At 42.6% G+C, this 26,058-nt stretch overlaps 1 protein-coding gene across 1 annotated transcript in view; it reads right to left on the reverse strand.

Annotated features, from left to right (window-relative positions):
- Window positions 1–2,145: 2,145 nt before the first annotated feature.
- Window positions 2,146–26,058, reverse strand: part of ERN2 (endoplasmic reticulum to nucleus signaling 2) — a 67,498-nt gene continuing 43,585 nt past the window's right edge. The window contains exons 16-22 of the mRNA XM_089682429.1: window positions 23,029–23,128; window positions 19,938–20,137; window positions 18,956–19,103; window positions 18,657–18,784; window positions 13,606–13,729; window positions 9,623–9,690; window positions 2,146–4,529 (exon numbers count right to left, since the gene is read on the reverse strand). Coding sequence (XP_089538555.1) covers window positions 4,347–4,529; window positions 9,623–9,690; window positions 13,606–13,729; window positions 18,657–18,784; window positions 18,956–19,103; window positions 19,938–20,137; window positions 23,029–23,128 — 951 coding nt within the window. The 3' untranslated portion in view covers window positions 2,146–4,346. The remainder of the gene's footprint in view (window positions 4,530–9,622; window positions 9,691–13,605; window positions 13,730–18,656; window positions 18,785–18,955; window positions 19,104–19,937; window positions 20,138–23,028; window positions 23,129–26,058) is intronic.

Here is a 26,058-nt window from a genome sequence, read left to right on the forward strand (position 1 = left end):
TTAAAATTGCTGTTGGGAAAAGGTGTCCTTCCAATAAGAGAGACCTGGAGCTGTTTGCAAAGGAAGAGTGGTCCAAAATTCCGGGTGAGAGGTGTCAGAAGCTTATTGATGGTTATAGGAAGCGACTGATTTCAGTTATGTTTTCCAAAGGGTGTGCAACCAAATATTAAGTTAAGGGTGCCAATACTTTTGTCCAGCCCATTTTTGGGGTTTTGTGTGACATTATGTCATATTTGCTTTTCTGCCTCTGTTTTATATTTGTTCCAATACATACAAAGGGAATAAACATGTGTATAGCAAAACATGTGTTAATGCAATACCTTTTTTGTGTGAAATACTTGATTTTCAGGAAAAATATCAAGGGTGCCAACAATTTCGGCCATGACTGTATATATATATACACACACACACACAGGCGTACCTCGGTTTACGAATTTAATGCGTGCACTCCACCTGTATTACTGGTCTGTATCTATGCAATCATAAAAATCCACCTTTGATTGGAGAGCTCTGACTCAAAGGGAAATGACAGACCTCTGCAGTGAGCCCACTACTTCCACACACAGACCACAAAGGTCCATCTCTGTAGCATTCTGGCAGGGAACAGGCTTTTCTACTTAGACAATAGCTGTTTTTTTTAAAAAAAGAAAAACTGAAAAGACTTTTCACACTTCTTGTTTTGAGGTACCATTGGGCTTTAAGAATATGGAAATATTTGAGTGTCTATAGCATGCTCACAACTCTACTTTAAGGCAGACCTTCACCCATTATAAGAACCTTTTTTTTACCAGTTTCCTCCCCCTTCCCTCTTACACAGTTGCAGATGGAAACATGTTGTACCTTTTAGGCTCCATGTACACTGCAGCTGATAAACTCACGTTTAGGAACTGTTCAGCGGTTTTTTCAGCAGCCCCTGAACTCTCCCTAATGTTTTTCTATGTGTCTATGTACACATCTTCATTTACAGGCATTTTAGTTTACAGTCATTTTTTTGAACGCAGAAAACTTGTGTTCAGCATTCGATTTTAGCGTTTCAACGGAAAACGCTTGTAAACGCGGCAAATGTTTATAAGCGTTTGCAATTTTTTTTTTTAACTCTTCCAGTTCCTGATGCTGTCCAGAGCCTTTATTCATTATGAAAAATGCATGCAAAGCGTTTTCAAGGTACTCAGATGGACAAAACACTGAACACAGGATATTCCTACCAAGCTTGTCACACATTGTAATGACCAATTCACACCTCAGACCTCTCCCACCCTTGAAAAAAAAAGATATGGTAATGACCAATCACACCTCAAATTCCTCATGAAGACCCCCTGCCAGGTGGCCTTAATGACTCCCTCCACCAGACATCTTTCCCACCCTTGGAAACAAAAGAAATGTTAATGAACAACTCACGCCTAAGCTCATCCCAACACATACTGCTGTCTCTGCTTCTACTCTCTGTATTTCCCTGAAACAGTCTGAAATAGTTAATAATTTACCACTTTTCAGTGCATTCTGGGCATTTGGGAGGTTCTCCTGTGCTTATCTTTAAAAAAATGCTTCTAAATGCAAACACGCATAAACAGACGTCTTTTAACCTACGTTTTCCAGCAGCCAGTTTCCATCGTTCAGAAACGTCCCTTATACATGGGGCCTAAGGCAGACCTTCACCCATTATAAGACCTTTTTTTTTTACCTGTTTCCTCCCCCTTCCCTCTTACGCAGTTGCAGATAGAAACATTTTGTACCTTCTACTGTTCAGCAGTCAAGTAAACCACACCACACTTCCCAGAAGCCAGTGTTTTACTAAGGGTCACATGCCCAGACATGTTACTGGTCTCTGCCAGGTGTTTCGAGAACTGACAAATATTTGCACCATGTTTGCACACAGACGGTGGGTTCCTGCACATGTGCAAAAAATATTTAGGTCTTTACAAGGTCCCAGATACCGAAAACCAGCAGCTCCTGTGCATGCCTATGAATCCCCCATGCATGCAGATATGCCATAGGTCTCTTCCGGGTCTCACATACCTGGCAGATATCTATGGCACATCTGCCAAATAACGAGACGTTTCAAGATGATAGTGCAGGGGAAGAGCAACTGGAGGGAAATTTCAAACACGGGGACGTTCCTCATGAATGTATGACAGACACACCAAATTTCCTTATTACAATGACATATTTAATACTTTTCCCATCTTTAAAAAGAATAACTGTACAGCAAAATTTCCCCTAATCTGATACAAAATAAATATCTCTTTAAAAATAACAAAAAAAAATAAACAAGATATTTAAGGCTCATAAACATGGATGCATAGATCTGTACACCCATGTGGATACCATGTTTATCTGCCTGGGAGGCACAGCTAGTCCATGCATCCAGCCTGTTAAAATCAATGACAGGCTGACGACTGCCCAGATCTTCATGGACAGGCTGACGACTGCCCAGATCTTCTTGCACATCCTTGAATGTACATCTTTGCAGGATTGATGCAGCACGGTTCTGAACGAGGTCTCTCTTTGTTCAGATCCCACACAGATGTACACTCAGGAATATGTATGAAGATCTAGGCAGCCATCCGCCTGTCATTAATAGGAAAGCAATATAAGTGAGTGCTCTGTGGAAGTAGCTGCTAGCACCAAAAAAGGTGACACACCAACCTCACAAAACAACACTGGAAAAAGAATAGTGCAGCGCTTAAAATAAATATCCCTGTGACATAAACATAAATTTTACCTGTAAATAAAAACCCAACCATTGTACTAGTGCAAAAAGTAAAAAAGAGAAGGGGCACCTCAAATGTAATTGGTGTCACAAGTTCCACATAGATCAGTATATCATAAATTATTACAATGACTATAAAAACAAAATCAATCAATAGTGCTACAATATACATGTGTCCAATCAATATAGTGTATATCCAGATGAGAAAGTCCCAATGTGCAAAAAAAAAAAAAAAAAAAAAACTATTCCACCTTGTCACCAGCAGTGTGCAATTCTCCACCTCTACGCACTCACCAGACAGCTAAAATATAAAGGTGTGTATTACAGCCATTGTTGTATATCCCAGGTACTCTCCTCAGCATTCAAGCTCCTGGCCACCTGTATATCCCAGGTACTCTGCTCAGCACTCAAGTCCCAAGATGCCAAGCAGGTCTCCTGGATGTCAGCATGTAAGGCCCCTCCCAACGTGTTTCGTCTTCAAGGGATACGCCTACCGCTGATGTCTGTATCAACCATCGTTACCTAACCTGCTAGGTGCGGGAAGGAGTGGAAGTCACGCCACCATTTCTGTAACACGGATTGGTGGCCACTTTAGTATATCCGGACTGATTGTTTGTGTGATATCGACACGTGGTTGTTTTAATTTCTGTGTACTAGCTATTTTATAATAAAATACTACACCATATACCTTGTCTGGGCTCCGGGGTGTGAGCTCTTTTCCATCCAGGAAACCTGATTGGTGTCCAGGGGCTTGAATGCTGAAGAGAGTACCTGAGATATACAGGCGGCCAGGGGCTTGAATACTGAGGAGTGTACCTGGGATATACAGGCGTCCATGGGCTTGAATGCTGAGGAGAGTACCTGGGATATACAGGCGTCCAGGGGCTTGAATGCTGATGAGAGTACCTGGGATATACAGGCGTCCAGGGGCTTGAATGCTGAGGAGAGTACCTGGGATATACAGGCGTCCAGGGGCTTGAATGCTGAGGAGAGTACCTGGGATATACAGCCTTGGCTATAATCCATGCCTTTGTATTCTGGTGAGTACATTAGGTTTTAAGATGATTGCTGACTGCTGGTGACAAGGTGGAGAAATGTTTTTTACATTTTAGGACTTTCTCATCACCTTGTCATTGATTTCACCAGGCTGGCTGCATGGACCCGGGTTGATAAAATCTGCCCTCTGCATGGGTGTATGGATTCACCCACCCATGTGAATGAGCCCATAATCATTTAAAACAAACTAAAAAATATCTTCATAGAGTCCACAGGGCAGATCCAAGAGTTTACTTCAGAATAGCGCATGATGGAAAAACTTCACCTTTTTGGAATGGCTACCAGAGGATAGGCTATCAAGATAATGGTATTACCGTGCAGACTGGAGGCTTTAATGCAAAGTCCGGCTTCCAGTAATCGCCTCCATTCAACAGACTAGAAGATAGATGAACAAATGTAAAATGATTTTAAAAAATGAGAAATGTGTCTGGAGGGTGCTGAAATAAAAGCAATTACAGTGAAAAAATAAAAACTACTGTGCAAATACTATGAGGCAGTGCAATTCACTGTATAAAAACAGGAGTCCAGCTGACCGACACAAGGCAGCCTGAGGCTTGTCACATGACCTCCTGCGGCAGTCTCAGCGCCGCGCTTCGCAGTGGTAATAGTTCTGGAAAGGTCTCTCTCCTGCGCACAGTTCCAACGCCTGGTGTGTGTGAAGGAGTAGAAGTGGAAACCGAGAGGTAAAATAATATACAAAATCGTCAGGAATGGTGCCCAGCGACTCCTGGACCTCTGAGGGCAGCTCATGATAATGATGTTTCTGTAAACACATAAAAGACATTAGCTGTGGAGTGTTGTCTCCTGATAGACACGGGTAGTAGTTGGAAACTAAAAATATAGGCCATACCGTTCATGTGGTCAACTAAGTATATTTTTAGGTGCAAGCTTTTGCAGATGTGGTTTTCATGGTGAAACCATGTGTGGTGCACCCTGGCATCTAGTTGAAGCTCCAACTATGCTCCACCAGTTCAACGCACGCATATTCACGGGTTCCAGTTCTACGACCCTAGGCCTGGGCAGCGGTCACACTTTGCTTGAGAAGCCTCTACTTAACGTACAATATTTCCAGGTTCAGTCCCTAGGATGGTCATGTCACACATCTGGGACCTATGCTTTACATTCACACAGGCAGTGCACTGGAAGAACTTTACCAGTCACCGCTACTGGCTGACCTACCGTCATTAAACCACCACACACCCCCACCCGAACCAGCTGTTAGAGTACACTCTATTGGCTGTGCCCCTCTTGTATCATAAAGACTACATGATCAGTCCAGGATATTGAAAAGGAGGGAGAAGGACAAGCACCATCTAAGTGTAGCAAATCGAGAAACTTTAATACCTGTAAAACCAATATACTCATAGAAAGAGCTCTGAAACGGGCCTACAGCGTTGTGTGTGTGTCCTCGCCAACACAAGTCCTGGTCCGTCAAGTGGATGGAGACTGGTCCAGCTGATCGGTAGCGTTGGAAGCCTCCATCCCCCTGGCGGACCGGGACTGGGACTAGTGTTGGCGAGGACACACGCATATGCCTGTTTCAAACCTCTTTCTGTCAGTGCATTGATTTTACAAGTATTAAAGTGATAGTAAACCTAAAAAAAAGATTTTCCCTAGCAAGGTAATGTCATAATGTGATCACATACCAGCACATTATGAAAGACTTACCTGAGAATGAAGCCATCTAGCGGCACACTGCCACCACAGAGGTTTCCATCTTCACCCAGGTTTTCCTTCCAGCTTTCCGGGCTGCGGCCACTTGAATGGCCGAAGCCACGATGACTATACTCCCACACATGCACGCGGGAGCTACAGCCGTGGCACACAGCTCTGAAGGAAAGACACGGGTATGCTGTTTCTTCAGAGCGCATGCGCCAGTGATATCACCGGCTGCTGCTCACTAGAATATCTCCTAAACCAGGGGTGTCACAATCATGCACACAGAGATGGACACGGTCATCCATTCTGCTCCAAACAACTACATTTTGGTATTTCTCTTAATCTCCCAAATCAGTCTCCCTCCTCCGATTTCCCCCCTCCCTCAGGAATGTGTTCAGCGTACCTTGCTAGTCCCTGCCTTTAAACAATCCTCTTGCCAAATAAGATATTGGCTTGTCCGTGGTAGGAAGATGCCAGTTGATGTTGTGTAGAAAAAGAAGCTGTTATGTTTTGGGTGTAGTCCGAGAAGTGAGGACTTTCTGCGTGCAACATCTTGCAGAGAAAGAGAAAAGAAGAACTCCCTGCCTTAATATTGAAACTAACGGTGGGAGATCAAAGCATCCTTTTGGTCATGAGACTTGAAGCTGCTTAAAACCAAGGCTGACCGGCAAGTACTTTAACCCTTTAAACTCCTGTTATCTGTTTTCTGTGCTGTTATGCTCTGTATATTTATATATGTATATATATATATATCTTAGTTACATCTTTTTCTGTAAATATTTTTATTGCACCCATTTGACCTTTTAGTAATAAATCTTTCCTTCTGAAAGTGTTGAACTGTATTGCAATTTACGAATTCCTGCCTCTAAAGAGAACGCTATTGTGTTTGTTTAACCCTCTGTATAACCGTGTTATACAGACGATTACCTCAACCATTATAGTGTTATAACTGATATTGCCGAGTTTCCTCTTTCTCTGTACAAAAAGGAGGTGGTGGCAGTGTGAAGGGTTAATTGCGTAATTAAACTGACCCAGTAACAATCGCTCAGGCTGCCAGTACATCGATTGTGGTCCAATTAGCTGGAAAATCTTTCTGCAGGGTGCAGCTGGGCGTGGCATTGTTACGCACGTGACGTCGCAGTATTAGATTTGCTAGTCCTTTGGTCACGAGTTTGGTGAGAAGGTCTGGGGTCTGACGCCGCGCCTGTCACAAGGGGTTCTTCACCTTTTGAAGAGCGAAGGCCATTTAAGTGATATGGTAACTGGTCGTGGGCCGCAATTAAATTAAACGGTTCAGATTTTCTGATTATTTCTTTTCTTTTTTTTTTAATTATAACTTTTATTCCGTTTTCCATTACAAAAACACATCAATATACCGATTTCATCCAAAATACAAACATTTTGCCTAAATTTCCCATCCCAACCTCCCCTCTCCCCCCCAGATTATTTATTTTGAATAGCACAATGAACATTTTCCTGTTTGCCCATTACAAAAGCTGTTATGCTCAGTGTATGTGATGTTTAATACACTGACCTTCTTTCCCCCCTCCAGCTTCGGCTGGCATCGCTCTCCAGGTTGCTAGAAAGGTCCCAGGAAAAGTGCACTTGGTATCACTATGCCTGGGACAGGAGTTGGCACTACAGAGGAAGCATCCACCAATGTGGCTCCTACTCCCTCCAAGGCCGCCTGCTTCCGACACTGGCTCGACGCACTCTGATGCTCTGAGATGGAGGGTCAGCGAGCCCAGATCATGATCAAAGGGTTGTCAACCGTAGGCATGTACTTCCCTGGTTTGAGGTCTTGGGGCACATCAGAGGGCTCTGAGGGCTACATGTGGCTCGCGGGCCACAAGTTGAGCACCCCTGTCCTAGACAGTGCACGTTTAGGAGATATTCATTTACCTCCAGGTAGGCTTTATTATAAGCTTACCTGTAGGTGAAAGAATAAAAATTGAGTTCACTACCACTTTAAAGTTTCTCGATTCGCTACACTTAGCTGGTGCTTGTACTTCTCTCTCCATTGCTTACTTTGTAGAGCCGCTTCTTGCTCTCAAGAACAGGCTGCCATTGAGTGAGCTTTTTTCATTGAACTGACCTGGGTGCTCAATATGGACACAGTATGATTATTCTTCCCAGGACTCTTACAATCTAGTGGACTATCAGCCCCAATTTTTCCCCCATCACGCCAAATACTTTTCCTCCCAGGATATTGAAAGACAACGTTCCTTCCAACTGCCTGCAGCCATACATAAAAAATAAGTCCTCTTTAGATGCAGATAGTCCTCACTGAACACATCAATGAGACCTTCTGTAGTTTATGCTTTTTACTGAACAATTAATTGCTTTACAGAGTTAATGATGTTTGGCTTCATATGACAGTTCCAACAACTTGGTATTAAGTCTTGATCATGAACATTTACATCTTATGTGTTACTTTGTCAGGATCAGGTGATTTTTGAGGGGTGCTGTGGTTCTCGCAGTAATGCATTAAGAAGAAAGCTCCATGACTCTTTCATCTCCTTTCTATTCTGTCGCCTGTAGCCTACACACTTACCCCCGCAGGGGAAATCAAGCACTTGACTTTTTGCTCCATCTCTCTCATATTCTTGCCAGAAAACACTTCTCTGTCCCCAGGCCTGAGGTTTACTTTCTTGCTCCCAAGGGAAGTACAGCCACGTGCATACTGTCTGCACCCAGTCTAGACCTGCTTTAGCAGATTAATTTTCTGGACCCATAGCATAGTCATAAAAAACATCAAACAGTGCAAATAAATATTCACAAAAAATAAAATAATAATAAAATATAATACAAAAAAACTTATATTAAATATAATAAATACAATAGTCCCACTCCAAAAATGATTATTGAGATGAATATGGTGAGTAGAATAAAATTGAAAAGTCCTTATCCAAAAGACCCTTGACCCGTGCTCACACCCGTTAGTGCTCAGATCACACACCGCACTCACCAGATATTGGTGAATAAAACGCCTTATTTATGGGTTTTTTGGAATCCTAGACCCCATCGATACAGCCTCCAATCACCAGGTTTATATAGCATAGTCACACTAGTGTTCACCAAGATGGCTGTCAGGAGCTCAGTGCAGAAGATATTCCAGTCCTATGCAGGGTTTGCCTAGTGCACAGAGCACTGCAGTGCCCTGAGTGATCACCAAGATGCAGTACCCCCCAACATCATCAATTAACAGACCCAAAGAAGGCAAACTATGGTGGAAAGTGCCTCATCAGTTCCCCTCTACACATGCTTCAAGAAGGAAACGAAGGGACATTTTTATAAAAAAAAGTGGATCTGACTTTCACCAAACACTGTTTTATGAATATTCCCAATGTTTTTGAAAGCATGCACCTCAAAAAATATTCAGTTAGCCACATGAAAGGTATCACATTTTTAGTTTCCCATCAAAAACACTCACAATTTATATGAATCAGAGTGACTTGCGAGCCACAGGTGTGATAATTACTAGAGGATCTCAAACATGAAACACATAACTACAACTGTGTTGGAAATATCTACAAATATATGTTGTGCTCCTAAATACTTCTCAATAAATAATAATTAAATTATTACCATTAAATTAATTCAAATTATGATACAAATAACTAATAAAAGTGTATAAATACCAAAAAATATTTAAATAGATAATTTCAACTAATCAATCTCCTCCAAATAAATATCAAAATAATTCCACATGAAATACTCCTCTAAAAAAATATTTTACCAAGTGCTCATAAATCATCTATGAGAGGGTTTTCCTCCTCACTTCCTGCTGCATCTCAAGAACAGGAAGTGAAGGGAAATATCCTCAACAGGACTCACAGTAATTAAATAAACTTGCAGTATTTTTAACCCTTCCCTCTTCTATCTAAAACAAAACAAAAAAGTTTTACATACATTTCAACCTATTTTATTTAAGTGGCACAAAAACCACCAGATTGACATGTCTGGTCTAAAACTGTCTCACATTATTAAAAAATGATCTTTTTATTGGTGTCTGTGTCACTGTTGGGAAGTGTTCTTCTTGACATCTGTCAAACAGAATTGAAGAAGTGGGGGGGGGGGGGGGGTGGGGGATTTATCTCAATTTCTCCTCTGTCTGATACTCATCCCTGTTTTCCACTGTATCCGGAGACATAGTGCCCCCAGAAAACAGCTTAAACCCTTCCTGTAACACCTTACCTTATTTCTCATAGCTCTCAGCAGATCTCGTACAGAATTCCCTTTGTAGGAACGGAACTTTCTGAGGTCTATGGAGGAAGATGGAAAGAGAGATTGAAAACTGAATATAAATACAAGGAGGTTTAACCTTTTGTCTCTGGGAACTGCTTTGCTTTAACAGAACACAGCACAGGAACCAATAGCATTTAAAGGATAAATTCACCTTTCAATACATGGTAAACCCTGAATATGGGTGATCAGTAACATGCAACATATTACAAATAGATTGGCCCCTGCAGGGGCGGACTGACCATTTGGAAACTCGGGCACTGCCCGAGGGCCCAGGGTCAGTAGGGGGCCCCATGAGATGCCCCTGGTACCTTTTTCATAGGCTTTTTTGAGTTTGGACAAGGACACAGGGGCCTCATGATCCCCTATTGCCCGGGGGCCCCATGAGTTGTCAGTCCACCCCTGGGCCACTGCATCCTCCTCTCGATCCTCGTTGTGACAGATAGCGGGGGATCTACTCCTCCCTGCAGTCTTAATTTAAAAAAAAAAGCAGATGAGCGGAGCTCCATCGGCCTGGCCATGTCACTCATTCACAGTATTTGCAGCTGTCGGCTTGTAGTTCTCAATGAACTACCACGGCACGTCACAGCGCGGTGGTAAGTTCATTGAGCCTTCCTGTCAGTAAGTATCTGCTTGCTGAACAGGCTGTACGAGCAAGCAGATACAGTGACAGGTCAGAGGAAGACCTGCATGGTACTAGCGATCTTCTGATCGCTGGCGCAATGCTTCAGAAGCTCCAGAAACAAAAAATAATAAAATCACATTTTTTTTGCAGGTACAAATATGTGCAATTTATTATTTTTATTAAAAGGTGAACTTATCCTATAAAAGGATAAGTTCACCTCTGGGAACATTTTACATGTTCAACCATGTAACATGTCCCCATAGCTGCAGCCACGCCCGCTGCTCCCCCCACCCTCTGACAGATAGTATGAGGAAACCTCTCCCCGTACTATCTGTCAGATTTGAAAACAGCGTGGCCGCGCGGGGCTCCACCCACACGGCCGAATCACTCTTTCACAGAGTTCCGTGAATGAGTGTCTACAAGTCCCAGCAGCCTTAGCGGCTATCGGCTTGTAGTTTTCAATTAACTACCATGGTGTGGAGCAAAAATATCTGCCTGCTAGCACATCCCGTACAGCAAGCAGATAATCTGACAGGTCTGCAGGAGACCTGCATGGCATCAGCGATCTACTGATCGCTGGTGCAATGCTTTCCAGGCTCCTGCTGACAAATATAATAAATTCACATTTTTACCTGCAAAAATATGTGTATTTATTATTTTTGCCCAAAAGGTGAACTTATCCTTTAAGAAAGATTCAGTATATTTTCTTTATTGATATATACAGTTAATAAACAAAATAAAAAAAAATATTTTTAAATTTCTTTTATTAGAAGTAAATATAAAATACTGTATATGAATATAAAGCGTGAATATGCGAGCGCTATCCAAAAGAAAAATAGCCGCTGAAACACCAAAAAAGGTAACCAAACAGAACCTTCCAATGTAAATCTCAATATAGAGGTGCAGCGCTAAACACTAAATATACAGCGTAAATCTCATCAATAGATTAAAAGAAAATGAGAAAATGCAGTCTCTTTAAAATAGTGCAACATGAGAAAGTTAATAACATGTGCTCAGTACATAGGTATAGATTTCCAGCAATATTAGATCGTTCGCAGGAATAAACCAATATAAAATGTACAAATAAATAAAATTTGTGCATAAATGATGTCACCAATCGGTGAATAAAGTGCAAAAAAGTCCCAGATGTACTGCCCACGTGAGGATCCTGAATGATCCCGATAAGCGTGCGTGGAGGGTTACTTCCAGTGGCAGGTGTTCAATATGAATGAAATGCGCACTGCGTGGACGGTTACTTCCAGTGGCAGGTGTTCAATATGAATGAAATGCGCACTGCGTGGACGGTTACTTCCAGTGGCAGGTGTTCAATATGAATGAAATGCGCACTGCGTGGACGGTTACTTCCAGTGGCAGGTGTTCAATATGAATGAAATGCGCACTAGTGCGCATTTCATTCATATTGAACACCTGCCACTGGAAGTAACCCTCCACGCACGCTTATCGGGATCATTCAGGATCCTCACGTGGGCAATACATCTGGGACTTTTTTGCACTTTATTCACCGATTGGTGACATCATTTATGCACAAATTTTATTTATTTATTTGTACATTTTATCTTGGTTTATTCCCTCGAACGATCTAATATTGCTGGAAATCTATACCTATGTACTGAGCACGTTATTAACTTTCTCATGTTGCACTATTTTAAAGAGACTGCATTTTCTCATTTTCTTTTAATCTATTGACGAGATTTACGCTGTATATTTAGTGTTTAGCGCTGCACCTCTATATTGAGATTGTATATGAATAGTTTACATATTTCAGTCTGAACCCAGCAGGTGATAGGCAGAAAAGTCTTCATGGGTTTTAAATTGCTGGTTTATTGCCGAGCTGTGAATACAGACCAAGTAGCTGGATTTCAGGTTACATACTAAATTTACTAAAACTGGAGAGTGCAAAATCTGGAGTATCTCTGCATATAAACCAATCGGCTTCCAGGTGTTATTGTCAAAGCTTCATTAAACAAGCTGAAGTTAGAAGCTGATTGGCTACCATACACAGCTGCACGGGATTCTGAGCGCTCCAGTTTTTGTAAATCTCCCCCATTCTGTAGAACTAAGGGCTCATGTACACTGCAGCTCCTAAACTGACGTTTAGGAGCTGTTCAGCGTTTTTTCCAGCAGCCCCTGAACTCTCCCTAATGTTTTCCTATGTGTCCATGTACACAGTCGTTTACAGGCAGTTGAGTTTGCAGTCGCTTTTTTGAACGCACCAAACTTGCAATCAGTAGTAGATTTTACCGGTGTTTCAGACACCAAACGCTTGTAAACTCGGCTAACCGCATTTATAAGCGTTTGCGTTTAGAAGCGTTTTTTAACTGTTTTATGTCCAGATGCTGTTCAGAGCCTTTTTTCATCATCAGAAATGCATGCAAAGTGTTTTCCATGTATTCAAATGGACCCGGTACACCAGCGCAGTCAGTTCCGGGTTTCGCGTGAAGAAAAAAATGGTAGAACGTGCCGCATTATGCTCATGATGGGATCCATAGTGAATACAACCAGAAAAGACAGGTCATCTCCACACATACTGCTCTCTCTGCTTCTGCTCTCTCTATTCCTCTCAAAATGTCTGAAAAAGTTAATCTTTTACTATTTTTCAGTGCATTCTGGGCATTTGGGAAGGTCTCCTGAAGTTATCTTTTAAAAACACTTCTAAGAGCAAACGCACATAAACGCGGTATGCAAACGCAGCTAAACTGACGTTTCCATAGTTTAGTAGAGTTTTCCAAATGCCCCGTATACATGGAGCCCTAACAAATGCAGGTGTTGGGCTTTCTTATTAGCCCACCATGTACTACATACACCAGGGAATGGCTCCCAGTGTAAAATGTTTATTTTAAAATAACTAGATAAAACATCAAGTTATACAATTCTACATTTTAAATAAAACATTATCATAAAATTCATCAATAAACATTTGTCTACATTTGTCCCCCTGTTGCTGACTGGCAGTGGTGTCCCACTCAGAACACTGCTATAAAGGACTGCTGTCAACCAATTTGTCTTGTAATCCTTATCACAGTATGTTAAGTCTAAAACACACCATATTTAATAAATGTGAGCCTAAAAATTGTTTCAACCCATACATTTGTGTATAGATGGTAATTATTTGTAGAATATGTATACACAAGAATATACAAACAATAATCACGCAAAATATGTGCTTGAGCGATATACTATTCTTTCCCTATAAACAGCACTGTCAGGGCTCCTTGTGGCTACTTTTTCCTGCCACCCACGAGAACCCAATGCTGTTCAACGTCCTTGGTTACTCGCAATATAAATGTACCTGTCTGTAAAGGAACCGATATATATAACCGCCAGTTGACACGAACAACAGAACGAGCTCCGGTCTCCAGCCTAACAACTATTGGACCGTCCTGAGGCTCCTTCTCAATGCGATCACTAACATCCTGAAGGCAACAAGCACACAAATACAGTTTTATATCTTTTTATACAGAATAGCAAAATGTACCTCCATTGTTTGGTCTCTGAGCACCTCATAATATTTATTTATTTATTTCAGGTACTTATATAGCGCTGTCAATTTTATGCAGCGCTTTACATATATATTGTACATTCACATCAGTCCCTAACCCTCAAGGGGCGTACAATCTAAGGTCCCTAACTCACATTCATACATACACATACTAGGGACAATTTAGACAGTAGCTAATTCACCTACCAGCATGTCTTTAATACACTGATATTCATTTCTAACCATAAACATTTGATTTATTTCAGGTACTTATATAGCGCCGTCAATTTATGCAGCGATTTACATATATATTGTACATTCACATCAGTCCCTAACCCTTAAGGGGTGTACAATCTAAGGTCCTTAACTCACATTCATACATATTAGGGACAATTTACACAGGAGCCAATTAACCTACCAGCATCTCTTTGGGGCGTGGGAGGAAACCGGAGTACCCGGAAGAAACCCACGCAGGCACAGGGAAAACATGCACACTCCAGGCAGGTGCCGTGGTTGGGATTCGAACCAACGACCCCAGTACTGCCAGGCGAAAGTGCTAACCATTTAGTCACTGTGCTGCCCATAAACATTTTAAAGTGCATTTATCACCTACTTCCTGTAAGGCTAGATTGTCAAACTTATAATTTGTGTTGTACAGAGCTCAGTAATACCTGCTTTGTGGGACATGGTTAATTTAAAGTGAAACAGGGTTTTGCCCATGGGGCAATGCAACAGTATCACGTTAATTGCCTCCCTACCCTTCAGCACATACACACCTTGCTCTCACTATCTTGCCACTTGATTCAGCTGCTAGGAGTGAGGACAGACATCCCTGTGTAAGCTCAGAGTCAGTCTAGTTGGAGTTTATACAAGGCTAAGTACACTCCGGCAAAGCACTGGCTCCATTACATGGAGGAAGCCATATACTCCTCCATACAGGAAGTTTTGGGTGATTTCTTTGATTCTGGTGGGTAAAAGTGAACATATGTTGCTGGGGCGGGGGCATTATCATAAACCTGTTTGTAAATATATCTAGGTGGAATGTTGGATTCTTAAACAACAAAACTACACTACAGGAGGCATCATCCCTAGGTAAGAACAAAAAAATCATCTGAAGATTTATGGGACTTTAAATATATGCTTCCAGTAGTGGCACATACAGCAACACAGATAATAAAAATTATCACTATTTTATTACAATTGATAGATAAAAACTGTCAAAGGGGCTTGTCAAAAGCAAGCTTGCTATCCTATAGGAAAGGATCATGCAGCTGGTGGGATTTATCACCGAGATCCTTTTTAAGGAGCAGCAGATGCAGTAGGGGATCCTATTATACCTCAGTGTCTAAATATTAGGATTTTGTTATGCTTGGACCCCATGCGTTCCCTTGTCTGTTCCCTGGTATATGTCTAGGGTCCCCCCATGGGCTGGGTGGACTTGTTGACTGCCTCTTTATCCCCTTCAATTCCCAGGATTGTGTACATATAATTTTAAAAAATGTTCTGTTATGTACATGAGACCGGAAAAGTCCTGAGGAAACGGGGGATCCTGCGAAACGCGTAAACATCAGTTCTCAGTGTGGATATTTATGTACTTTTGTGTCTACAATATGCACTTTTATAAGCCCCTTTGGCTTTTTTTCTATCAATTGTAATAAAATTGTGATCACTTTTAATATGTGTGTGTTATTGTGTGTGTCACCTTTGGAGGCATATTGCTGTGTCTGGCAGTAACTCTTCTTGCTGAGCCATCTGCAATGCTGGGTAGCTCCCCAGACAATTCCTTGAATGGTCCTGCCTTGAACCTTGTTTGTCTTGAACATTGCACTCTTTGCTCCTGATTCCGGATTTTAGCCATGAATCTGCATTTACTGTTTTCCAGATTATTGTGCCCCCTCCAGCCAATATTTCACTGTTTTCTTTCCTGCTGCCGTCTATATTTTTGTTACCACTTTGTTACTGACTTTTGGCTTTTTCCTCGACTACGCTTCTGCCCGATTCCAACCTGTAACCACTTGTTACCGATCTTTGGCTTGTTTATGGACTCCACTTCTGTTTGATCCTTACCTGCTTTATCCACTACTGGACCACAGCTTGTTCATCTCTTGGTGTGGCAATGCTGAGGACCGCGACCTGGTACTAACATGCAGCCGAACCCATCTCCACCATCAGGAGCTCTGGTGAACACAGGTTAGTACATAGGTGAGCCCATGTCATCTGCCAGGGTGACCTGCTTGTAGATCTATCATGACGGTCGGTGGAAGTCCCGCTACTGCTATAGCAACTGTTCTTCGAGTCGGACCCCCTGATCATGACACATTTAAAGTCCCATAAATATTCAGATTTGTTTGGCATGTATCATAAACCTTTTGGCTTGCCCTGCATGAATGGCACAACAGAATTTATTACCTTGTAAATGTATATTGAACAAGGCTATACATTTTGTTGCATGGTTCTTGATTAAGCTAAGCTCAATTCAAAAAGGCCCAAAATACAATTAATTAAGTCTGCTCTCTAGATATTATTATTACCTATACTTATATAGCGCCGTCAATTTACGCAGCCCTTTACATATATATATATATATATATATATACAGTTGTGTTCAAAATAATATCAGTCAGACATCACTAACCTGATCAATCACTGTTTTTGGTAGAAATGATATTTCTACATGGCAAATAATTTACTAGCAGGTGTAGTAGAGTAATAGAAATCCAACAGACCCAACAGTCATGACATGCATGCTGCTGATTCTGTGTAATTGAATCACTAATTGAAAGGGGCATGTTCAAAATAATAGCAGTGTGGAGTTCTATTAGTGAGGTCATTCATTCTTTGAAAAACAGGTGGCAATTATTGCCCTTATTTAAGGAAGGAAGGCAGCAAATGTTGTACATGCTGGTTACAGTGCATTTCTCTCTGAAATTCTGAGGAAAATGGGTCGTTCCAGACATTGTTCAGAAGAACAGCGTACCTTAATTAAAAAGTTGATTGGAGAGGGGAAAACATATAAAGAAGTGCAGAAAATGATAGGCTGCTCAGCTAAAATGATCACAAATGCTTTAAAATGGCAACCAAAACCTGAAAGACGTGGAAGAAAGCGAAAAACTACAATTCAAATGGATAGAAGAATAGCCAAAATGGCGCGGACTCAGCCAACATCAGCTCCAGGAAGATGAAAGAAGGTGTAAAGTTCCCTGTGAGGACTGTTACAATTAGAAGACGCCTATGTGAAGCCAAGCTATCTGCAAGAAGCCCCCGCAAAGTCCCACTGTTGAAAAAAAGACATGTGCTGAAGAGGATACAATTTGCCAAAGAGCACATTGACTGGCCTAAAGAGAAATGGCGCAACATTTTGTGGACTGATGAAAGTAAGATTGTTCTTTTTGGGTCTAGTGGCTGGAGACAGTTTGTCAGACGACCCCCAAACACTGAATTCAAGCCACAGTACACTGTGAAGACAGTGAAGCATGGTGGTGCAAGCATCATGATATGGGGATGTTTCTCATGCTACGGTGTTGGGCCTATTTATCGCATACCAGGGATCATGGATCAGTTTGAATACATCAGAATACTTGAAGAGATCATGCTGCCTTATGCTGAAGAGGAAATGCCCTTGAAATGGGTGTTCCAACAAGACAACGACCCCAAACACACGAGAAAATGTGCAACATCTTGGTTCCAGACCAACAAGATTGACGTTATGGAGTGGCCAGCCCAATCCCCGGATCTTAATCCAATAGAAAACTTGTGGGGTGACATCAAAAATGCAGTTTCTGAGGCAAAACCAAGAAATAGAGGAGAACTGTGGAATGTAGTCCAATCATCCTGGGCTGGAATACCTGATCACAGGGGCCAGAAGTTGGGTGACTCCATGCAACACAGATGTACAGCAGTTCTCAGAAACAGTGCGACTACAACCAAATATTCATGAAGTCATTCAAAGGAAAGCAAAATCTTCAAACATTTTTCAGTTTATATAGTGAATGTTTGAGTTTGTAAAGAAGAATACAAACACTGCGATTTTTTTGAACAGTCTAATATTCACTTTTCTTCAATTTTTTTTAGAGGAACAACACAAATTTGATATATTTTTCTTCATGTTTTGATTTGGAATAGAATGTGTCGTGTTCCCAATACATTTGTGTGTATGGAAATAAAAGCTATTAGAAGGATTTTAAGCTTTATTCACTTTTTTCAACACACTGCTATTATTTTGAACACAACTGTATATATATATTGTACATTCACATCAGTCCCTAACCCTCAAGGGACGTACAATCTAAGGTATTGGTATTTAACCAGTAAGTGCTATTATAACTCTTATGGTTTTATGAGTTTACAATCCATTGTTTCACTTGGAACTGAAGGTTCAAGACACAATGCCTCCCACTGTTAGATTCAACTGGCATTTCCAAACCAAATGTAAAACCAAACATATACATGGTGAAAATGCTAATACAGTGCATTGCAACAACATGCAACTACTGCCCTGCAACAAGATGCCTCTCATTACAATTATTAACCAGAAAAACATGTATTGTGCTCCCCTCTGATTTAGTTTCACTATATTACCATGGCATGAGTTTCATTGAAATCATGGCTAAACTTAACCATCTGTCATCCTCTTGTCCACGCAGACTTCCCTTATTGGCCACAGAAAGAGTCACACTTAGGTGGAATAGCAGGGAAAGTCAGGCCCCAGTAGGGAAGTGAAGCTAAATGAGAGGGTGCCAAAAAAATTCCTGGCTAATAACGGTAGTAGCAGGCATCTTATGTTCTTTCCCCCCAGGCAGAACATTCACATAAAAGTTTATAACTGAGTACACGTTCATTTTAAGGAAGTCAACTCTTCAGACCTGAAAGAACTGCAGCTGCTTCTCTCGGGACCAGAAGAATGGATGTCTCAGAACACAGGCTGCCGATGGCCGGAGCTGAGGGTCATTGCTGATCATCCTCTCGATGAGATCCCGTGCGACTACATTTTCTGGGATCCAAGACACAAGACATGCTGATTAGTAACTTCCATTTGTTGGACATTATATTATCAAAGTGTCTTAGTAAGACCTGTACTCATTGCGAAAATAAACCAATCAGGTTCTCTCTTCTTCAAGAGCAGTTCTTGCTTTAGCCATTCAAATATCTTCATGTGTCTTACCGTGTGTCTCCTCCTCCAAATGTGGGAGTTGGTATGACCCATTCAGTATATTTCCTTGTCTTCTGAGGCTGTCACCAAACGGGTGTTTCCCATGTGCCAGGACATAATAAAATACACAACCGGCTGAGAATATGTCCACCGCTGATGTCTAGGAAAAAAAAAATTGTATGTGATGATAAGACACTTTGTCCTTGAAGGTTATGTATTTATGGACTCCAGCTGTCTCCTTGAATTATTAAACTAGGACTTCAGCCAAAACCTATCCTAGTTTTGGGAAGAGTGTGGAAAGATTAGAATCACTGTCAGGTTTTTAATGCTTTCTGTAATCCTGTTCGGCAGAACAATTTTCAAATGACATTATTATGTGAACAGAAGAAAAGAAACATTTTTCACTTGTCATCTGAACATAAGTGGGAAATCTTCTCATAGGGACACCTGTTCTGGTGACATCTGTCAGAAGTGGGATCTGCCCTAACCCCCGGTTCACACCTTGTGGCTGTGCGGGCCGTGTTTTGCTCGGACACGAGAGCCCATTCATTTGAATGGACTCCCGTGCCCGTGACACGCAGGGAAAGAAGTCCCTGCAATACTTTGGAAATCGCAGCCCACACGGGAACCTTGGTTCCCGGTACGGTTGCGTTTCCCAGTGCAGACGGCGTGCCATTAGAATTAATGGCACCTGCCTGCGGGTCCACAATTCTCTGTGCAGGTGGTGCGGTTGCACGGATTTTCGTGCGGATCCGCAGCGGCACCACCCGCACAGATGTAAACCGGGGGTAAAACAAGATTTCCCCTCACTTCTTGTTGCTTCTTTGGGGCAGGCAGTGAGGGCAGTCACAGACAGCAATATAACCTGCCAAAGTTTGCATACTTCCCCTACTCTATTTTTACGATCAAAATGGCTTTTTGGCTGAAGCTCCACTTCAAGCCACATCTAATATACCCTCAGAACAGCCATCTTTCTCTACTGAAAAATACTTACTGGGTTCTGCGTTCGCCCATCACGTAGAACCTCTGGTGCGATCCAGCCCTCAGTCCCTGGAATACCAGAGCGCAGGCTGAAACTGCTTCTCCCTATTCCCAGCTTTTTGCACAGGCCAAAGTCTGAGATGACAGCTCTCTGTCTGCCCTGGGCATTGGGCAAGGAGATGAGGATATTGCAAGGTTTCAGATCTCTGTGCACTGCAACAAGAAAAACAATATTACTGTAGTAATATGTGCAAGAAATACATATGTGACATATCGGCATGGATGTCACTCCACTTCCTCAAACTCAATCTTTCCAAAACTGAGCTCTTAGTATTCCCCCCAGCCCGTGCCCTCTCCTCTGACTTCTCCATCAAGATCAATAACACAATCGTCAGTCCCTCCCCTCATGCCCGGGTACTCGGTGTAATCCTAGACTCCCATCTGTCCTTTCAGCCCCAAATCCAATCACTGTCCAAATCATGTAGACTTCACCTCCGCAACATCTCCAAGATACGCCCGTTCCTAACCTCGGAAACTACTAAGCAACTTATTCACTCCCTTGTTATATCTCATCATGACTATTGTAACTCCCTCCTCAATGGCCTACCTCATCGCAGGCTATCCCCTCTTCAGTCTATCATGAATGCTGCTGCCAGACTCATCCACCTTAGGAACCGTTCTGTATCTGCCACCCCTCTCTGCCAATCCCTCCACTGGCTTCCCATTGCCCAATGGATAAAATTCAAAACATTAACAATAACATATAAAGCCATTTATAACTGCCCCAAATTACATCACCGATCTTGTCTCTAAATATCACCCAAACTGTACTCTCCGCTCCTCGCAAGACCTCCTGCTCTCTAGCTCCCTTGTCTCCTCCTCCCATGCTCGTCTCCAGGACTTCTCCAGAGCTTCCCCCATCCTCTGGAACTCTCTACCCCAATTTATCAGACTATCGCCTACTCTGCTCACTTTTAGGTGATCTCTGAAAACCTATCTCTTCAGGGAAGCCTATCCTGCCTTCAGCTAATAACGGAATCTTCTATTCCTCCTACCAGTCCATCCCCCACAGTTACTACCTTTTGTACCACTAGCCCCTCCCTCCTAGATTGTAAGCTCCAAGGAGCAGGGCCCTCCTATCCCTCTTGTATTGAACTGTATTGTTGCTGTATTGTCTCCTGTTATATTGTAAAGCGCTGAGCAAACTGTTGGCGCTATATAAATCCTGTATAATAATAATAATTTAGTAGGGAAGCATGTATTCACCTTTTGTTTCCTTTGGGATACCTTACTGATTTTTACTGTGGTTGAATCTGCATTTTTCTCTGTGTGAGGACAATATGGTAAAACTTTGTAGCCTATGTGAGTCAAATACACACCTAAATATCCCATATTTTATTTCATGGGTTTCATTTGTAAATTAGCCCTTTTTGACTATCTGTATATATTAGTGCAGTAGTATTGTTGTTGACTGACTCCTGCAGGACAGTCATCTACAGGATACGCCAATCAGGACTGTATTTAACTCAAGCTAGAAAGAGTTTTTCAGTGACAATTCTAATCTCTATTAAAGGGAGACTGGCAGAATCACTGAGGAACTGCATGCTGCACTACAGTATTGAGTTTATTTGTAACATTTATTGAGAGGAACAATAATGCACTGACAATGTGCAGGAATTTAAGCAGGAAAGTAGAGCCTGCATATCTAATTGGCAACATCCAGGTATGGATAGTTTTATATAATTACATTGGTGCATAAATCATACCTGCGGGATCCCTCTTTAAGTCGAAAATCCCTGTAGCAAAGACCACTACTCCAATAGAATCCATTAGCTTCCAGATCCCATGCCGAGCAGCTGCCCTGCTGCATTCAGAACACAGGAGATCCACCTCTCAGCATATGCCCCATTCAGAGATTGCTTTGCATTTTTCCAGTGAATGCAAAGCATTCTCTGATTGGACATGGAGATGCACAATGTCACTTCCCTGCCTCTCCACCTTATCTATTTACAGAATACTTTGCATTAATTTAAAAAATGTGAAGCGATCTCTTAATGGCACCCATGTTGAACTGCCGAGTTCCTGTGTTTAGAATGCAGCAGGGCAGCCACTCCATATGAGACCCTGAAGCTAATGGAGATCACTAGAGTAGTGGTGTCTACTAGAATGATTTCCAGGTTCTAGAGGGATGGTACATGCATAGGTGCATTGCTCCAAGCTGAACCTATTTAACTATGAAAAAGTATCCATACCTGGAACTCTTCTTTAATGTAGCTTAATACCAAGTAAGGGGGCCATCACTGCTGAGCTAGAAGTGGGCCATTTGACAGGTACCCGCTCCCACTTCCAGGCAGTCGGAAGTGGAAGTTGTCCTTCTCCCTTCCTCCCCATTGTCTTCTGGGATACATGACAGGTCCCAAAAGACTATGGGACCATTCACGGAGCGCAGCGCTACTCGAGCATGCTCAGTGGGCACCTAGCTGTGAAGCTGCAAGCTGTCTAAGCTGGGTGCCCACACTGAAGATGCTGGCATCAGGGACACGGGATGGCCAGTGAACCCTGCTGCGGTGAGGACACCACTGGATCGAGGGACAGGTGTCTGTTTTTTTAGTCAGCCATTTTTTAAATTTTGGCTGAAGCTCCGATTTAAAACTGCTCCCACCCCCTTTTAATACTTATACAAACTACCCTGTAAAAGAAAGATGCATATACATAACTATTCTCAAGGCACTCCAGTCCATTCACATGGACTCCTCGGGACAGGCTACAGGGGAGAGGAGAGAGGCTTACTATGGTCCATCCATTATCAGAGCTCCATCCTTTCCACTGAAGCCACAGCTAGCTGAGAGAAGAGCCAATGTGACTGAAGCAGAATGCCCTAAGAATAGGTAAGGAAATGCATCTTTCCTTTACAGGGTGGTTAGTATAGGTGTTAGATGAGGGGAGGGAGTCGTTTTGAGCTTAGTATTACCCCAGAATTTCACTTTAAGGCAAAGACATACAGTGAGCGATGTGACTGAGCTGTACATTTGGGAACTGTTGTCCTGAAAGGCTGTGGGTTCACATGAAGTGTAACAAATTGCAGATGATCAACCTGTCCTCACCAATGCTCAGAGAGTGTAAATGAGCCAGTCCTGACATGGCCTGGAACAGGACGGTCACGTTATCTAAACCGCTGCAATGGAAGTTGGGATTCTCCACATACTGTAGGGGGAAAAAAAAACAAAAAAAAACAAAGACATGGTTAAAATAAAAACTGTTCCGTTCAAAGTTCAAGTGATGTCAACCTATATAATCAATTATCTCCAAGGATTAAAGCATCTTTCATTATTGCAGCCACAGCAACAACCTCATTGGCTTCCAACTGTACAGGCACACCGGTCACAAAAGCATCAGATTCCTGTGAAGTCTGATCACCACATTAACAAATGCTGGTTACAGCACAGAAAAGTTTTTGTCACCTGGCAACACCCCCCCTTAAAGCGGAGCTCCACTGAAAAGGGGAAGTTCCGCTTCAAGGACTGCTCCCCCTTAAGGATTGGCACCTTTGGGGGGCGGGGAGCAGGTACCCGCTCCCACTTCCGGTCCGATCGCCTCGTCAGAAGTGGAAGGTGTCTTCCCTCCCTGTAGTCTTTTGGGACACGTGACAGGTCCCAATAGACTACAGGACCATTCATGAAGCGCAGCGCTCCTTGCGCATGCGCAGTGGGTACCCGCAAGCTGTCACAGCCGGGTGCCCACACTGAAGATGCCGGCCTCCTGGAAACCAGGACGGCTAGTGAAACAGGCTGCGGGGGGGCACACCACGGGACCGAGGGACAGGTAGGTGGCTGTTTTTTAAAAGTCAGCAGCTACAGTTTTTGTAGCTGCTGACTTTTATTTTTTGACAGGATGAGTGGAACTCCGCTTTAAGGATTGGCACCTTTGGAGAGCTGGGGGGGAGCGGGTACCTGAATTTGACAGGCACCCGCTCCCACCTCTGCTGCAATCACCAAGGCAATTGTAAGCGGACCTCGTCCTCCCAACCCCCCTCCCTGTAGTCTTCTGGGACAGGCGACAGGTCCCAGAATACTACGGGCCATTCACAAAACGCAATGCTTCTCGCACATGCGCAGTGGGCACCCAGCTGTGAAGTCGCAAGCTGTCACAGTCGGATGCCTATACTGAAGATGCCGGCGCCAGGGAGAGAAGACAGCCAGTAAAACCAGCGGTGGTGAAGACGAACAGAAGGTGTCCTCCCTCCCTGTAGTCTTTTGGGACACGTGACAGGTCCCAGAAGACTACAGGACCATTCATGAAGAGCAATGCTACTCGCGCATGCGCAGTGGGTACCCGGCTGTGAAGCTGCAAGCTATCACAGCCGGGTGCCCACACTGAAGAGGCCGGCCTCCTGGAATACAGGACGACCGGTGAAACGAGCTGCAGGGGACACACCACGGGACCAAAGGACAGGTAAGTGGCTGTTTTTTAAAAGTCAGCAGCTACAGTTTTTGTAGCTGCTGACTTATTTTTTGACAGGGTGAGAGGAACTCCGCTTTAAGCTTCAATAGACAGCGGACTCAGATGTGTTCATACTGCAGCAGAGTTGACCCGACATGTACTGGTCTGCGCTACACATGCAAGTCAACGCACTGCAAATGCCCCGCAACTATATGCAATAAAAGGCAGAAATGGGGTTAAAACAGGCGGTGAGGAGGCGTCACATTGCTTCCTCACCGCCTGTCAGTAGCCTCTGAAGTGCGATCCTAACACGAATTGGGCTTCAGAGGCAAGGAGGATTTGGACTCATGTCTAAATCTACCCTTAGAATACAGGAAGGGTTACTGCAAGCTTTACTAGGAAGGTTAGCATTAGGGTTACAGAGAGGGTTAGTTTCAGCATTATAGGGAGGATTAGTGTTCGAGAGATGGGGTTACAAGGAGAGTTAGTATGAGAATCACAGGGAGGTTTAGAATCAGAACTAAAGGGAGGGTTAGTGTGAGGGTTACAGAGAGGGTTCATTTCTGGGTTTTAACCACTTCCAGTCCGGACACTTTCACCCCCTTCCTGCCCAGGCCAATTTTCAGCTTTCAGCGCTATCACACATTGAATGACAATTGCGCGGTCATGAAACACTGTACTCATATGAATTGTTTAGCAATTTTTTGAGACAGATAAAACTTTATTTTGGTGGTATTTATTCACCACTGGGATTTTATTTGTTTGCTATATAAATGAAAAATCAAAACATTTTAAAAAAAAAAGTGTTTTTCTCATAACATTTTGCAAATAAATAACCTTTCTTCATAAATCTTGGCCACAACGTATTCAGCTATCTTTTTAGTAAAAAAAAAAAATAACCCAAATTAGTTTATAACCAAAAATTATAATTTTTCAAAAAATGTTTTTACATTTTTATATTATTATTTATGTTTTTTTTTTTTTTAAATATTGTCATCCTAGCAGTACAGTGTCACCATAGTGACACTCTACTACTTGTGGGGGGTGATGAAGATTTTTTTTTTTTTTTTTACCTATAAAGGCTGTAAAAGCAATCATTTCTCCTCTCTGGCTGCATTCTTGTAGCCATTGAGAAATACTGTGAGATCTGTGATTGGTCACAGCTTGTCACATGGTACAAGGCTGTTGTGAATAGCCTTATACAATGTGACCTCTGTGATCATTTGCAGATTTCACTAGTAGTAAGCAATGATGTCAGAAGTGACATCTTGCTTACTACTATTCATGTGATCACTGATTGGCCAATCAGTGATCACATGATCGGGACTTCACATAGTGGTCCCGTACAGCGATCGGTACGCGCACAGGCTGAAAATGCGGGTGCCGTTTGTGAACGGCAACCTGCTCCTGCACTGCTCCCATCCGGCCGTTTATATACATGGGCTGGACGGGAAGAGGTTTAGGGAGATTAGTGTTAGGGTTTCAGGGAGGATTAGGAACACAGAAATGGTTAGTTTTAGAGTTACAGGGGAGCTTAGTGCTAGGGATACAGGGTTACTGTTCAGATTACAGGTAGATTAAGGTTAGGATTACAGGGAGGGTTAGTTTTAGAGTTAAAGGGAGAGTTAGGGGTAAAGGATTAGTGGTAAGATTACAACCAACCACATTTTGCCTTTGATTTTTGAACCATACTG

The sequence above is a fragment of the Staurois parvus genome, unplaced genomic scaffold (assembly GCF_062004578.1).
Source record: "Staurois parvus isolate SC_StPar_1 unplaced genomic scaffold, SC_StPar_1.0 ptg000289l, whole genome shotgun sequence".
Taxonomy (NCBI): domain Eukaryota; kingdom Metazoa; phylum Chordata; class Amphibia; order Anura; family Ranidae; genus Staurois; species Staurois parvus.